This window comes from Geotrypetes seraphini, chromosome 2, assembly GCF_902459505.1.
Source record: "Geotrypetes seraphini chromosome 2, aGeoSer1.1, whole genome shotgun sequence".
NCBI lineage: Eukaryota > Metazoa > Chordata > Amphibia > Gymnophiona > Dermophiidae > Geotrypetes > Geotrypetes seraphini.
The window spans coordinates 81,719,528-81,733,793 of record NC_047085.1 but is presented as its reverse complement, the minus strand read 5'-3'; the positions used below and the strand labels follow the sequence as shown (position 1 = coordinate 81,733,793).

Genomic DNA, 14,266 nt, shown 5'->3' with positions numbered 1-14,266 from the left:
GGCAAATACAAGTCCCAACTCCTTTCCCTAAAGGAAGACAGCATTCCCTTCATTCTGTAGCAGGTTACTGAAATTTAAGAGCCTGTTATGAGTTTAAATTTATAGAATACTCCCATTTACATGCAGCAGACCACTCAACTATTCTTCTATAATCTAGTAAAATACATAACAAAATCAAATAGAAAGCTTTGGATTAAGAATAGTGGGAAGAATTAAGTGGGTGGATTATAAATGGGAGTATACAATGCTTTGAAATCCCAAATTGTCACATAGACTGAGCAGCATTTCAAGCTAGCGTTAAAGTTGTTCCACAACTTTCTCTAGCAAATAACTGTTTATATTTTGGGAAAAAAGGATGGTAGTCCTCCTGTAAGGTAAGCAATAGATCATAAAACTTCTAACAGATGTTAATACCATGACTAGGGAATTTCCATGAAAAATCTGAATATTCAGCTGTGAAACACCCTTTCCTAATCTGTACCTACCTTTTCTTGGTAATTGTTGGGAAGTAGTTTTTGATGACATTGGACTGGTGTTGTGAAGCTTTGTCTTCACTTTTATCAACTCCCCATAATTTTGTGAGTGACTGTTGGTAGCTTTTTTGACTTCCAGCCTTGCTGTCCTTTTTGAAACATTGCGTCCCTGAACTTACGGTATGAGAGCTACTGAAAGTCTCCTTTACAGTAGATACAGTCTGTGTATTCACTTTGCTCTTTTGCCTCGATTTAGGTGTTTCTTTAACTTCTTGAACACCAGTTGTATCCATCCTACATAAAGGAAAATCCCAGTCGCATTAAATACTGCTCTTATAAACACTGCATCATACAAATGTTATTTTGACAACTATCTTTACAGTAATTAAAATTTGATTTAAATGAAAGATACATAAATCCATAACACATAACATACACACAGAACCAATGAACTAAGAATGAGAAATTATATTTACAAAACCATGGGCCCAAAATTCAGCTCACGAATGTAAAGTTTGTAAGCCACTCCAGATATTCAAAGGTGAGGCATATCTGACTTCTAGTATTGGATAGCTGGGTTAGTGCTATAACCTCTTTCAAACACATCAAATGCAAAAGCACCAGGGCAAGAATGTTCTCGGTAATGGCGCCAATGTAGCAGAATGCCCTACCGAAGAACATAAGAATTGCCACTGCTGAGTCAGACCAGTGGTCCATCATGCTCAGCAGTCCGCTCATGCGGTGGCCCTCTGGTCTAAGATCAGCACCCTAACTGAGACTAGCCCTACCAGCGTTCAACAGAAACTTGTCTAACTTTGTCTTGAATCCTTGGACACAGGAAAATTCAAGACTACTTCAATTGAAATTATGAAGTTGACAGAGAGAGGAAACTAGAACTTTCAGGGATACGTGTAAATAGATTATATTTAGATGGCATGGCCAACCTCCTTAGGAGGTGTGTAAATATAGTGTATTTAGCTGCAATAGTAACCTGATATTATATGTGTATATACATAGGATGATTGATTTGGTATAAACGTGTGCACTTAAGTAGGATGATCAATGTGCCAGTAACATAAGTAGGATGATTGATTATGGCATAATCCTACCGATATTAATAGCTCTGTATTGTAACACCCCCACAGAGCTCCGTGTATTTCAGTATAGAGCCCCAGGTACTGTAACACCTCGCAAAAGCTGTATGGTAATAGCTCTACAGAAACTCATGTAAACCGCTCTGAATTGATGCCCCAGTCATCAGTAGCAGTATAGAAGCTCTCAATAAACATAAACCTGGAAGTTAACTAGGTACAAGCTGATATTCAGTAGATGGATAAAATTAGGACAGAGTTTTGCTGTCAAACTTTATCCGCTAAGTGGACTGAATATCACCACTAAGTGACTAATGTAGCAGTTCTGCCTAAACACTGCCCACAGATTACCTTTAACCTAGCCAGTAAGGAAATGGCTGGTTAGAAGCAATATTAAGCAGCCCTACTTGGTTAAGTGCCACTGAATATCAATGGCCAACTAGCTCAGAAGGATTATCTAAGCAAGAGTCTCTCTTGTCCAGTTAAACCCCTTTCAATATACTTCACTACATCTACAGTATCGGTCCAATAAATTCAATGATTTGCTTTCACTGCCTCAAGATTAAAAACAACTACAGTTCACTCCACCTAAGTGAAGGTCGGATAAGTGCATGCTCCGGTTATCTAATCTAATCTAATCTACCATTTGTGTTCCCTACCACCATGGTGCCGTTTTTTTTTCCATTAAAGTCAATGGACGTTAACTCTGGATATTTGCACTTCTGATAAGCACAAAATCCGCATATGCGCACTGATGTCATAGGTCCCACCTCTATTCTTTCACGTTACATTCACTTTGGTTTAATGCAATCACTGGTCCTCTGTATTTATTGCACCGCATTTACTATCTCCCACCCCCCTCCCCGGAATGTTACAGCATTGAGAACAGTCCTAGGCAGCAAGTAGACTTGAGGCCTACACCAGCACGCTGAGCACTCATCAGCACCTTCCTCTCAGTATAAGAACATAAGAATTGCCGCTGCTGGGTCAGACCAGTGGTCCATAATGCCCAGCAGTCCGTTCACACGGCGGCCCTTAGTTCAAACACCAGTGCCCTGAGTCCAGCCTTACCTGTGTATGTTCTGGTTCAGCAGGAACTTGTCTAACTTTGTCTTGAATCCCTGGAGGGTGTTTTCCCCTATAACAGCCTCCGGTAGATCATTCCCGTTTTCTACCACTCTCTGGGTGAAGAAGAACTTCCTTACGTTTGTATGGAATCTATCCCCTTTTAACTTTAGAGAGTGCCCTCTCGTTCTCTCTACCTTCGAGAGGGTGAACAACCTGTCTTTATCTACTAAATCTATTCCCTTCATTATCTTGAATGTTTCGATCATGTCCCCTCTCAGTCTCCTTTTTTCAAGGGAGAAGAGGCCCAGTTTCTCTAATCTGTCACTGTACAGCAACTCCTCCAGTCCCTTAACCATTTTAGTCACTCTTATTTGGACCCTCTCGAGTAGTACCGTGTTCTTCTTCATGTACGGTGACCAGTGCTGGACGCAGTATTCCAGGTGGGGGCATACCATGGCCCGGTACAGCGGCATGATAACCTTTTCTGATCTGTTTGTGATCCCCTTCTTAATCATTCCTAACATTCTGTTTGCTCTTTGCACCGCCGCTGCACATTGCGCGGATGGCTTCATTGACTTGTCGACCAGTACTCCCAAGTCTCTTTCCTGGGGGGTCTCTCCAAGTGCGGTACCGGACATCCTATACTCGTGTATAAGATTTTTGTTACCGACATGCATCACCTTACACTTATCCACATTAAACCTCATTTGCCATGTCGTGGACCATTTCTTGAGTGTGTTTATGTCACATTGCAGATCTTCGCAATCCTTCTGTGTTCCCACTACTCTGAATAACTTTGTATCGTCTGCAAATTTTATCACCTCGCTCCTTGTACCAATTCCCAGGTTGTTTATAAATATGTTGAAGAGCATGGATCCAAGCACCGAACCCCGTGGCACTCCACTCTTGATGCTTTTCCAGTCCAAGTATTGTCCATTTACCCCCACTCTCTGTTTCCTATCTGTCAACCAGTTTTTAATCCACGTGAATATTTCACCCTTGATTCCATGGCTCACAATTTTTCGAAGTAGTTGTTCATGCGGGACCTTGTCGAACCCCATCTGAAAAAATCCAGATATACAATGTCGACTGGGTCACCCTTGTCTATCTGTTCGTTTACTCCCTCGAAGAAGTGCAGCAAGTTCGTCAAGCAAGATCTTCCTTTGCTATTGTGTCTGTCTAGGTGATCAATGATGTGGTCCATTATCAGTGGCTCTACAATCTTTCCTGGTACCGAGGTCAGACTCACCGGTCTGTAGTTTCCCGGTTTTCTCCTCGAACCTTTCTTTAAGATCGGCGTAACATTCGACACTTTCCAGTCTTCTGGAATCCTTCCCAATTTGATCAACAGATTGGTTATTAGTTGGAACATTTCAGCTATAGCCCCTTTCAGTTCCTTGATTACCCTCAGATAGATGTCATCCGGTCCCGGGGATTTATCGATTTTAAGCCTATCAATCTGCCTGCATACCTCTACTAGACTGACCGTCAACCCTGTCAGTTTCCCGTCATCGTTTCCTGCGTATAGCCTGTCGGCTTCCGGTATGTTGTGTATATCCTCTTCGGTAAATACAGACGCAAAAAATGTGTTTAGTTTGTCGGCGATGGCATTGTCCTCCTTTAGCACTCACTTTATTCCATGGTCATCCAATGGCTCCACTGCTTCCTTCGCGGGTCATTTCCCCTTAATATATCGAAAGAATGGCTTGAAGTTTTTCCTCCTTGCTATTTTTCCCTCATAATCTCTTTTGGCCCCTCTTACCACCTTATGGCACCTTCTTTGATGTTGTTTGTGCTTTTTCCAGTTTTGTCTGATTTTGACCATTTCCATTCCTTAAACGAAGTCTTCTGGTCTCTGATCGCTTCCTTCACCGCTACAGTGAGCCACGCTGGTTCCTTGTTCTTTTTCCTCTTGGATCCTTGTTGATAAATGGTATATATAGATTTTGCGCTTGCTCTAGCGATTTTACAGTGCTTATCCTCTTCTTAATCTTCTTCCCCACCATGAGTTTTATCGCTTCATAATTTCCTTTTCGGAAGTTCAGTGCCGTGGCCGTCGTTCTGGATTGGTGTTTTGCCCCTGTGTTCAGGTCGAAGCAGCTCATATTGTGATTACTGCTTCCTAGCGTCCCTTCTACTTCTATGCCTTGTGCCGGTCCTCTTAGTCCATTTAGAATTAAGTCCAGAATTGCATTTCCTCTTGTATTTTCCTTGACGAGTTGTTCCAGGAAGCAATCGCCTACAGCATCACCCATCACCGCCATCACCCTAGGTAGCACTGGCTAAACACTTTTTCCAAGGAGGTGCGTCTTATGGAGCAAAGATGAAAACGCCTTCCCCCCTGCCGTACCTTACCTTTTTAAGCGCCCCTTAAGCCAGATGGTCCAGCGGTGTATGGGCCAGCAGGAGTGTGCTGTCTGCACTGCTGCCTGGGCCCGCCCCGCTTTCAGCATGGCTGTGTCAATTTTCGTGGGACACTAGAGCGGTCGCGCGACTGCACTCGTGCTAGGTAATGGGGAAAGGTCAAGGTGTCGTGACCCTGCGTGCTGAGATCAGCCGGGGCTGGTGGTGAGAAAGTGCAGTCACGCAGCAGAGCAATGCGGAAGGAGCTGAAAAGTTGTCAGTCGCACCCCCCATGTGCTCTTCCCAGCCTACAGTCACCCCGGAGACATGAGCTGGAAGCAGTGCAGCAGAAGGGAAGCTGGGGTGCAAGGTGCTCTCACGCTTGGTTGTGGTGCGCCCACAGTCAGGTATACTTTCCTAAAAATATCTGTAATAAGACACACAGAAATAGGTCCCACATAAGATTAAAAACAAAAAACCAACAACACAATCTGTTTTCTCTCCCTAGTGATTTTATTATTTAGCTCTTCCAATTAGAAATGTGATGCAGGAACTCATGCCCATATTATGTTAGAAGGCATGTCATGTAAAAAGCCATACTGATCTAGCTATGTACATAGAAGTAACAGGAAGCTGATGTAAATGTTGATTATTCCTGAGCGTGATTTACTAGATTGAATGTTAAATGTACCTTACAGCAATAAATCAGATTGGAAATGCACTAGAGATGAGGGGGGGTGATAGGTTGCAGGTCAGGGAAGGGGGGGTAGGGTGCAGAACCTGGCAGGGAAGGGAGGACAGGGTGCAAAGCCTGAGTGTGGGGTTGGGTGCGGAGCCTGGCAAGGAGTGATGGAGGCTGGGTGCACAATTTGGTTCATAATGTTTTTTTCTTGTTTTCCTCCTCTAAATCTGGGCTGCGTCTTATGGTGAGTTGCATCTTATGGAGCGAAAAATACGGTATATTCTGTTTACCATAAAATCCAGTCCAATTTGGAACTAAGGGCTCCTTTTACAAAGGCACGCTAGGGCCTTAACACGTGGAATAGCGTGCGCTAAAATGCCAAGTGCGCTAGCCGCTACCGCTTCTTTTTGAGCAGGCGGTGGATTTTGGCGAGCATGCGCTATAGTGTGCGCTAATCCGGTGCGTGCGGTAAAACCCATAGCGCACCTTCATAAAAGGAGCCCTAAGTTTCTATGTTGCAAATGAACTTTTTCCACAGAAAAATATTGGGACAAGTTTGGAGGGAGCTTATTTCTCTGAAACTCCCAGTACAATGCAACTTATTTTCAAACTCAAAGTCTTTTACCAGTTTTGCACTCATGTAAAATTTGATCTTGTTTCTTTATAGTTTTTCTAAACTGATTTTGTCCCTAGAGAGACATTCTCAACCTCTTTTGTATATAATTCTCACTAACTCTCAGTGGATTGGAAAGAATAAAAAGAGAGTTGGGAACACTTTTGAGAAGAGTAATACTTTAATCATATGATTTCAACCTAACTTTGTATTATACCACTGGTGAATTTAAGAAAATGAGAAGCCAATGAGAGTTTCCATTTGTTTATACCTTACCATGTTTCAGGCTGCTCCAGAGCTTCTGTATCAGCCACATATGCTGTGATATTCTGAGAGGCTCCTGGCATTATGGTCTCATCTACAGCTATGCTCTGAGAAAGCGTTGGCCCAGATATGGCTGGTCTTGAAGTCACAGAGGACTCTGAAATATCCAAAAAGTATAGCACGTTGTATGAATGCAAAGGAATGTGCCATGCTACATAACTACATTCAAAAATACAAATAACCATTAACTCCTAAATTTTATATTTGGTGCTTTGAGTTGCATGTGCAACTTAATAGAATGAGTCAATTAGCATTGATAACTGGTTTCTTAACAAGCAATTATCAAAGTTAACTGGATTTAAATTTATGTGCACAAATTTAGGCACGGGATATGTACCTATATTTTATGCGTGGTTCCAAAAAGGGAGCATAGAAATGGGAGGGTCATGTGCAGATAGGGAGCGTTCCTAACAATTATGCGTGTAATTATAGTATAAGAGGCATCTATGTCTAACTTTAGGTGTGAAGATCAAATGGCCATGCCTAAGGTTAGGCACAGCTCTCAGGTGTAAGCGCTATTCTATAAACGATGCCCAACTTTTTTTTTGGTGCCTATTTTTAGGTGCTATAAATTTCAGTCCTAAATGATTACATGGCCACATTAGATGCAGAACAGTAATTTGTTTTTATTCACCTAAAAAACAATCCTGTGGAGGGGCATTTTCTTTTTTTAATATTCTTTATTAATATATTTCAAAATACAAAAAATATTAAAATCCTACAACATAGAAGCTTTTACATTATTATAATAGTAATAATATCATTTTTCTTTCTTTCACACTTTTCCATCATTATCATCAAATAAGAAAATAAAATGTATAACACAACTATTAAAAATTGCATTCTTTTCTAATATAATTATAATTGTCTTAATCTTTAACATCCATCCCTGCCCCCCAAACTCCCAACCCCATATCCCCAACCTCCCCCAACCATCGAGGCCAGGAGATGACATGCCTATTAAACATTCAAACTATCGTGTTCTAATCTAATATAGCAGATTCTTCCCAAGTTTTATATTTAGACCAAATTTTTTGAAATATAAATATTTGGTTTCTTCTCACTGCAGTTAATTTAGACATATTATAGACAAATTTTACCTTGACTTGTACTATCTTAATTAATGGTATATCTTTTTTTTTCCAAAATTTAGCCAGTACCATTCGTGCTGATGCCATAACTAAACCAATCCATTTCCTATGGTGGTCTAGTATTACCAATGTAATCATATTCAGTAAACAACATTCTTTAGTTTTACACACCTAGTATCCCAAAATCTCTCCGATATAAAACCCATTACCTGTTCCCAAAAAATTTGTACCTTGGGACAGCTCCACCAAATATGAATAAAGGAGCCTTAAGCGCCACACATTCTCCATCATTCATCTGTACCCTTACCAAACATAGCTTTTAAGTTCAAACAATTTTTATTGATGCAAAACACAGCAAATACAACACCAGTGCACCCCAAAGGTGCACAGTACAAATAATAATGCATCATATACAATAATAGAACAAGCATATACAATAAAAGAGTAATATCAACCAAACTCCCTCCCCTTCCTTCTCTACATAGGGCAAGTGAGATTAATGAGGGAGGAAAGTTACTCCAAAGCCCTGTACTCTTATGAACCCCAAAAATGTCACACCACCCCTTCCCCCCACCTTAACCACTTATCCTATCTGACTAATTGGGTGGAAATCTCATTGTATCTTATGAAGTGAAGGTACAAATTTTGGTGCCCCACCGCACCACATTTTTTTAAAAACACCCCCTGCCGCCACACCACCTTTTTTGAAAACACCACCCCCCCCCCGGTCCGTTGTCCCCCTTTTTAACCTGGTGGTCTAGCATGTATCTTTCGCTTTTTTCCTGGCCTGTGGCGCAGAGATCAGCAGCGCGGATGTCAGGAGCAAGCTTTATGCTCTCCTGCTCGGCCCCGCGCCGCTTTCCAAATGGCTGCCATAGGTTCTTGCGGGACTCGCGAGAACTTACAGCAGCCATTCTGTTGTTACCTGTTGTTACATTCAGGTGTTACCTGTCAAGGAGGTCACTTAAACAAGGTTGTACTGTGAAAAATTAGCCATGTTATAAATATTCCTTTCATGATATGTGTGCAGGCAGATGTGATAAATTTGTTTATTACCTACACCACCTTGGATTTGAGGGTTGCAGTATGTGTCTGTGGACATGAAGATAACTGCTAGTCCAATTTCTTCTTCCGGAATAGCCCTGTGACCTTTCCTATATTACAAATAAAATACATTCAATATTACCAATACAATTATTAAGAAAAATATAATGAAATATTAAAGAGGCAGTTTTTATGTTAAAATATATTATTCAGAATTTAATCATTCTGCTTTAGCAATATCTTGTTTTGTGCACATTCTTCCCTGTTAAAAGATCCTATCTGTAACCTGCCTGATTTTATAAATCCTGTTTGATTGCAAATGCTTTGAATCTCGGTCTTTTTATATATATCTATATATATAATATAGAGATATGTTTTAACAGGCAGAGCTATATTTCCCCAAACCCAAATTAATATATCTTTATAAAATATATTCCTCTGTTTGAGGGTGATATATTTTATTGGTGGAGAAATGGCTGAATAATAAATCCATCTATTAATACCTATGCACCCTAGCATCCTTTTAGCTTTCGCCGTCACCTTTTCAACCTGTTTGGCCACCTTAAGATCTTCACATACAATCACTCCCAAGTCCTGTTCTTCTGTCATGTGCTTAAGTTCTTCACCCCCTAAACTGTACCGTTCCCTCGGGTTTTTGCAGCCCAAATGCATGACCTTGCATTTCTTAGCTTTAAATTTTAGCTGCCAAATTTCAGACCATTCTTCAAGCTTCGCCAGATCTTTCTTCGTGTTATTCACACCATCCTGGGTGTCTACTCTATTGCAGATTTTGGTATCATCCGCAAAGAGGCAAATCTTACCCGACAGCCCTGCAGCAATATCATTTATAAAAATGTTAAAAAGAACAGAACCTTGAGGCACACCGAGACGTAAGGTGGAAATTGACATCTCCCGTATTACGCGCGGGATGACATTCTTCTTTGATTGATTTTTGGTCGTATATCTTCTTGAGTACCAGCATACTTCTTACATCATCATTCGTACTTTTAAGACTCCTGAGGCAGGCCTTGATGGCCGAAACATGTACATGTCGAGTCGATGAATGTGTTTTATTGATGTTTGAACAATAAAGATCTTCAAATCACCAGACATATTGGAGGACACTTCTTTAGTGCACATCATTTTCTTCTGGACAATTCCACTCTGATTTGGGCACACCACTGGTAACATCTTTTTCTTCAGAGTGATCTCCATTGATCACTACCCTGTGTCACCTTCCACTCAACCAGTTCTTGACCCAGCCCGTCACTTTGGGACCCATCCCGAGGGCACTCAGTTTATTTATTAGACGTCTGTGTGGAATACTGTCAAAGACTTTGCTAAAATCTAAATACACCACATTTAGCACACTCCCTCTATCCAATTCTCTGGTCTCCCAGTCAAAGAAATTGATCAGATTAGTCTGACAAGACCTACCACTATGAATCCACATTGCCGCCGGTCCTGTAATCCAGGATTCCAGAAACTTCACCATTCTCTGTTTTAAAAGCGTTTCCATTAATTTGTTTACCACAGAAGTCAGACATACCTGCCTGTAATTCCCTACTTATTCCTTACTTCCACTTTTTTGGAGATGGACCACATCCACCCTTCTCCAGTCCTCTGGTACCACTCACTCATTGAAAAGGTCAGTCAGCAGAGCCACCAGAACTTCCCTAAGTTCCTTCAGCACCCTTGGATGTACACCATCCAGCCCCATCACTTTGTCAACCTTTATTTTAGCTAGCTCCTCATAAACACAATCCTTTGAAAATCGATCAGGATCTACCACTCCTCCATCCCTATTCATGTTCATGTTCATCTTTTGTTGTCCCGCTCCTGGCACATCAGCTGTGAACACAGAACAGAAATATCTGTTAAGCAATTTGGCCTTTTCTTTATCAGCTTCTACATATTTCTCCCCTTCACCTTTGAGTCTCACAATGCTACTTTTGCACTTCTTCCTATCACTAATATATTTTAAAAATGTCTTGCTTCCCTGTTTTATTGTGTCAGCTATTTTTTCTTCCATTTGCATCTTTGCTTTCTTGACTACACGACCAGACTTTCTTATCTTTTTCAGATATTTTTGACCGTCTTTCTCTTTCTGTGATCTTTTGTAGTTTTATGAAAGCTAACCTCTTATTTCTTACCTTTTCAGCTGTTTTTGAGAAACAAAGCGCCCTTCTTTTCCTCTTACTTTAACTTACTTACCTCACAAAAAGGTTTCTTGCTCTTACAATTACACCTTTCAGTTTTGCCCACTGCATTTCCACTCCTTCCAGATGTTCCCATCCAGACATTTCCTTGATGTAATCTCCCATCTGAACAAAGTTAGTTTTTTTTTTTAAATCTAGAACCTTTGCTTTTGAATTAGCCCTTTCTATATCCATCTTAATATTAAACCGTACCATGCAGTGATCACTGGTTGCTTGATGATAACCCATTATAACATCAAAAACACTTTCCCTGTTTATAAGCACTAAGTCCAGTATGACCCCTACCCGCATGGGTTCCATTACCAACTGCTGGAACATTTCTCCTTGTAAAGAAGCCAGGATCTCCCTACTTCTAGAAGACTCTGCAATAGGGACAACTCAGAAAAACATCCGGCGCGTTAAAATCACATTTTAGAAAAGCTTCCACTTTTTTAGATATATTCTGAATGTCTACTATTAAATCTCTGTCCAGTTCTTCCGTCTGTGAAGGAGGCCTGTATGTCACACCAATGTAAATATATTTATCATTCCCTCCTTCCAAATTGATCCATAATGCCTTTTTCTTGCCCTGCAGATCCTGCAATTGTGTGGCCCTCCTTTTCTTCCTACCTTGTCTTTCCTGAACAGATTATAGCCCGGAGAGTCATCCATACCGGTTGACTGCCTACAGGATGTACCTCTCGCGGCGAGAGACACATCATGTAGGAAGTCAGCCAACGCAGATGACTCTCCTCCTGGCTGGTGTGTCTCCCCCTCTCCCCGCACCTCCCAGATCCCTCTACCGAAGTGGGTCACAGCCAGATGAGCTTCCGCGCATGTGCGGATATCAACATGATGATGTCACATATGCGCGTGACATCATCGCATCAACGTCATCATGTCCACACACTTCCAGGTGCCTTCCGGCTGGGGCACTGGATTTAGTGTGCCGCTGGCCGGAAAGTTTGCAAGATACTGGTGTAGAGGTAATTCAATGATTTACTTAGCTGAGGGCTCGTACGTACCTGGGGGCTTTGATCACCCTGCCCCATCACTTTTAGTTTAAAGCTCTCTTCAGTAGATTAGCCATCTTGCTGCCAAAGACACTTCTTCCCTTCTTTGATAGATGCACTCCATCCCTACTCAGCAGCCCTTGGAAATCATCCCATGGTCCAGGTAGCTAAAACGCTCTCGACACCATCCATGTAGCCACACATTCATTATCCAGGATGCGAGCTTCTCTGCCCTGGCCTTTATCCTCGATAGGGAGGATGGACAGGAATACCACCTGCACACCTGTCTACTTCACCTTCTCTCCCAGAGCCACAAAGTCGCTTTTGATATCTTCGTGAGGGTACCTGGCAGTATTGTTAGTACCAACATGGATGAGCAGCATCGGATAATAGTCATCAGGCTTGAAGAGCTCTCCTTAACATCGTGGATTTTGGCACCAGGCAGACAGCATACCTCTCGTGACACCTTGTATGGTCTGCAGATGGATGCTTCTGTACTCTTCAGAAGGGAATCACCAACTACCACAATCTTATGCCTCCTAGTGGTCAAGAATCTAGCATTTTTTGGGATTTTAAGCTTTGGTTCTTCTTCTCCTTGGTATGCTCTCATCTCCTCCACTTCCAGGATACCATACCAGTTCTTCAGTTCAAGGGTGGGAGTCACAGTACCAATCTTGCAATGTTCCATAATCTGAGTCAGCTGTCTTCCCACAGCACAGCCTCTTCTTCCCTACTGCTGGAAATCTTTGATGCCTCATGAACAATTTCATTGATATACCTCTCTCATTCTCATGGATGCTTCTCAGTCTTGCCACCTTGTCTCAGTTCCTTTACTTCCTTCATGAGAGATTTAAGCTGAAGACAGCTTGCACATGGAACTACTGCCTGGGTACCATTTTCTGTCTGCACAGAGACAGAAGTTGTAACTTGAGCAGCAGCTTTGGTGATACAATGTTTTCCAGCCATACTGTGGTGCAGAAGTACTTACACTTGGAAGAATAAAGAAAGGGCAGAAAAATCCTACCAAAGTAATGCCGGTAGATTTAAGAAAGAAAGAATCATTCCAAAATTTTAAAAGAAATCTAAAGGCACATTTTTTTCAAATGGCCTTTTTAAATTGATTAATTGAATTTGGGACTGCAGTCTGCATTAATTTGCATCAGTTTGTATCAATCTGTATTTATATAATTTTATATTTTATATATATATATTTATTTTAGAAATGAGTTATGCTGTAAACTGCTTTGATCCTTTTTGGCTGTGTAGGCGGTATATAAAGATTTGAATAAACATAAAATCAAAAAGCTCTGCCTTGAGGTGGGCAAGAGGGAATTAAATTAACACCAGAGCCTTTCCTCAACAGCTGTTTGTGCCCTAATCTGATATTATGCCCTGAAATGCAACCTAAAACACTGTTTTGTATTAAAGCCTAACAGACAGACTAAAGCAGGGCTGCCCAATTTCGGTCCTCGAGATCTACTGGCAGGCCACGTTTTCAGGATATCCATAACGAATATGCGTATGAGAAATTTGCTTGCACTGCCTTCTTGGTATGCAAATTTCTCTCATGCATGTTCATTGTGGATATCCTGAAAACCTGGCCTGCCAGTAGATCTCGAGGACCGGAATTGGGCAGCCCTGCTCTAAAGGCCTAACTGATTTTGCTGTTAAAAAAAGAGAACTACAATGATAAAAACCTACTGAAACCCAAGTTTACCTTTCCCAGACAGTAGTTCACAGGTTGCTGTGAAAAACTATCTTTAATGCTGAGCCTCTATAACCTCTCTTTTAGAACCATGCTTACTGAGGGTTAGGCACTAGGTCAGCAATCCTCCCCTCAAGGGTCACTTGTGGAGTCTGAACTCTTAAGAAACTCCTCAGAGTTCAATGATAAACAGTTGCACAGACCCAACATGGCCAAGTTTCACTAGGTATGCTGCATTAGGGGTCATAAAACATTTTATTATTTTTACTTTACTTAATTTTAGCTCAATGCTTTTCTTTGCTACTTTTTGCACATATAGTTCCCTGCAAAATCTTTCCCTTTTTTCTGTCTGGAAAATACAATTCAAAATGTATAAACATAGGAATTTAAGAGATTTACTGAACATGCTCAGCAAGTTAAAAATAATTATAAAAATATTCAAAAAGCATTCTTCCCTGTATCTTAGGACTCCTTTTAAATCAAAGGTGCGCTAGGGCCTTGCCGTGCACGCTAGCCGCTACCGCCTCCTTTTGAGCAGGTGGTAGATTTTCAGCTAGCGCGCGCTATAACGCACGCTAATCCGGTGCGTACGCTAAAAACGCTAGCACACTTTCGTAAAAG

At 41.3% G+C, this 14,266-nt stretch overlaps 1 protein-coding gene across 4 annotated transcripts in view; it reads right to left on the bottom strand.

Moving 5' to 3' along the window:
* The window catches only part of NBN (nibrin), an 86,594-nt gene that overhangs the window by 40,944 nt on the left and 31,384 nt on the right, over positions 1-14,266 (bottom strand). For 3 of the 4 annotated variants that reach the window (XM_033933402.1, XM_033933400.1, XM_033933403.1), the window contains 3 exons: positions 8,742-8,839; positions 6,547-6,691; positions 486-767 (listed from right to left, as the gene is read on the bottom strand). In XM_033933402.1, coding sequence (XP_033789293.1) covers positions 486-767; positions 6,547-6,691; positions 8,742-8,839 — 525 coding nt within the window. The remainder of the gene's footprint in view (positions 1-485; positions 768-6,546; positions 6,692-8,741; positions 8,840-14,266) is intronic. The other variant, XM_033933401.1, reaches the window with a different exon arrangement.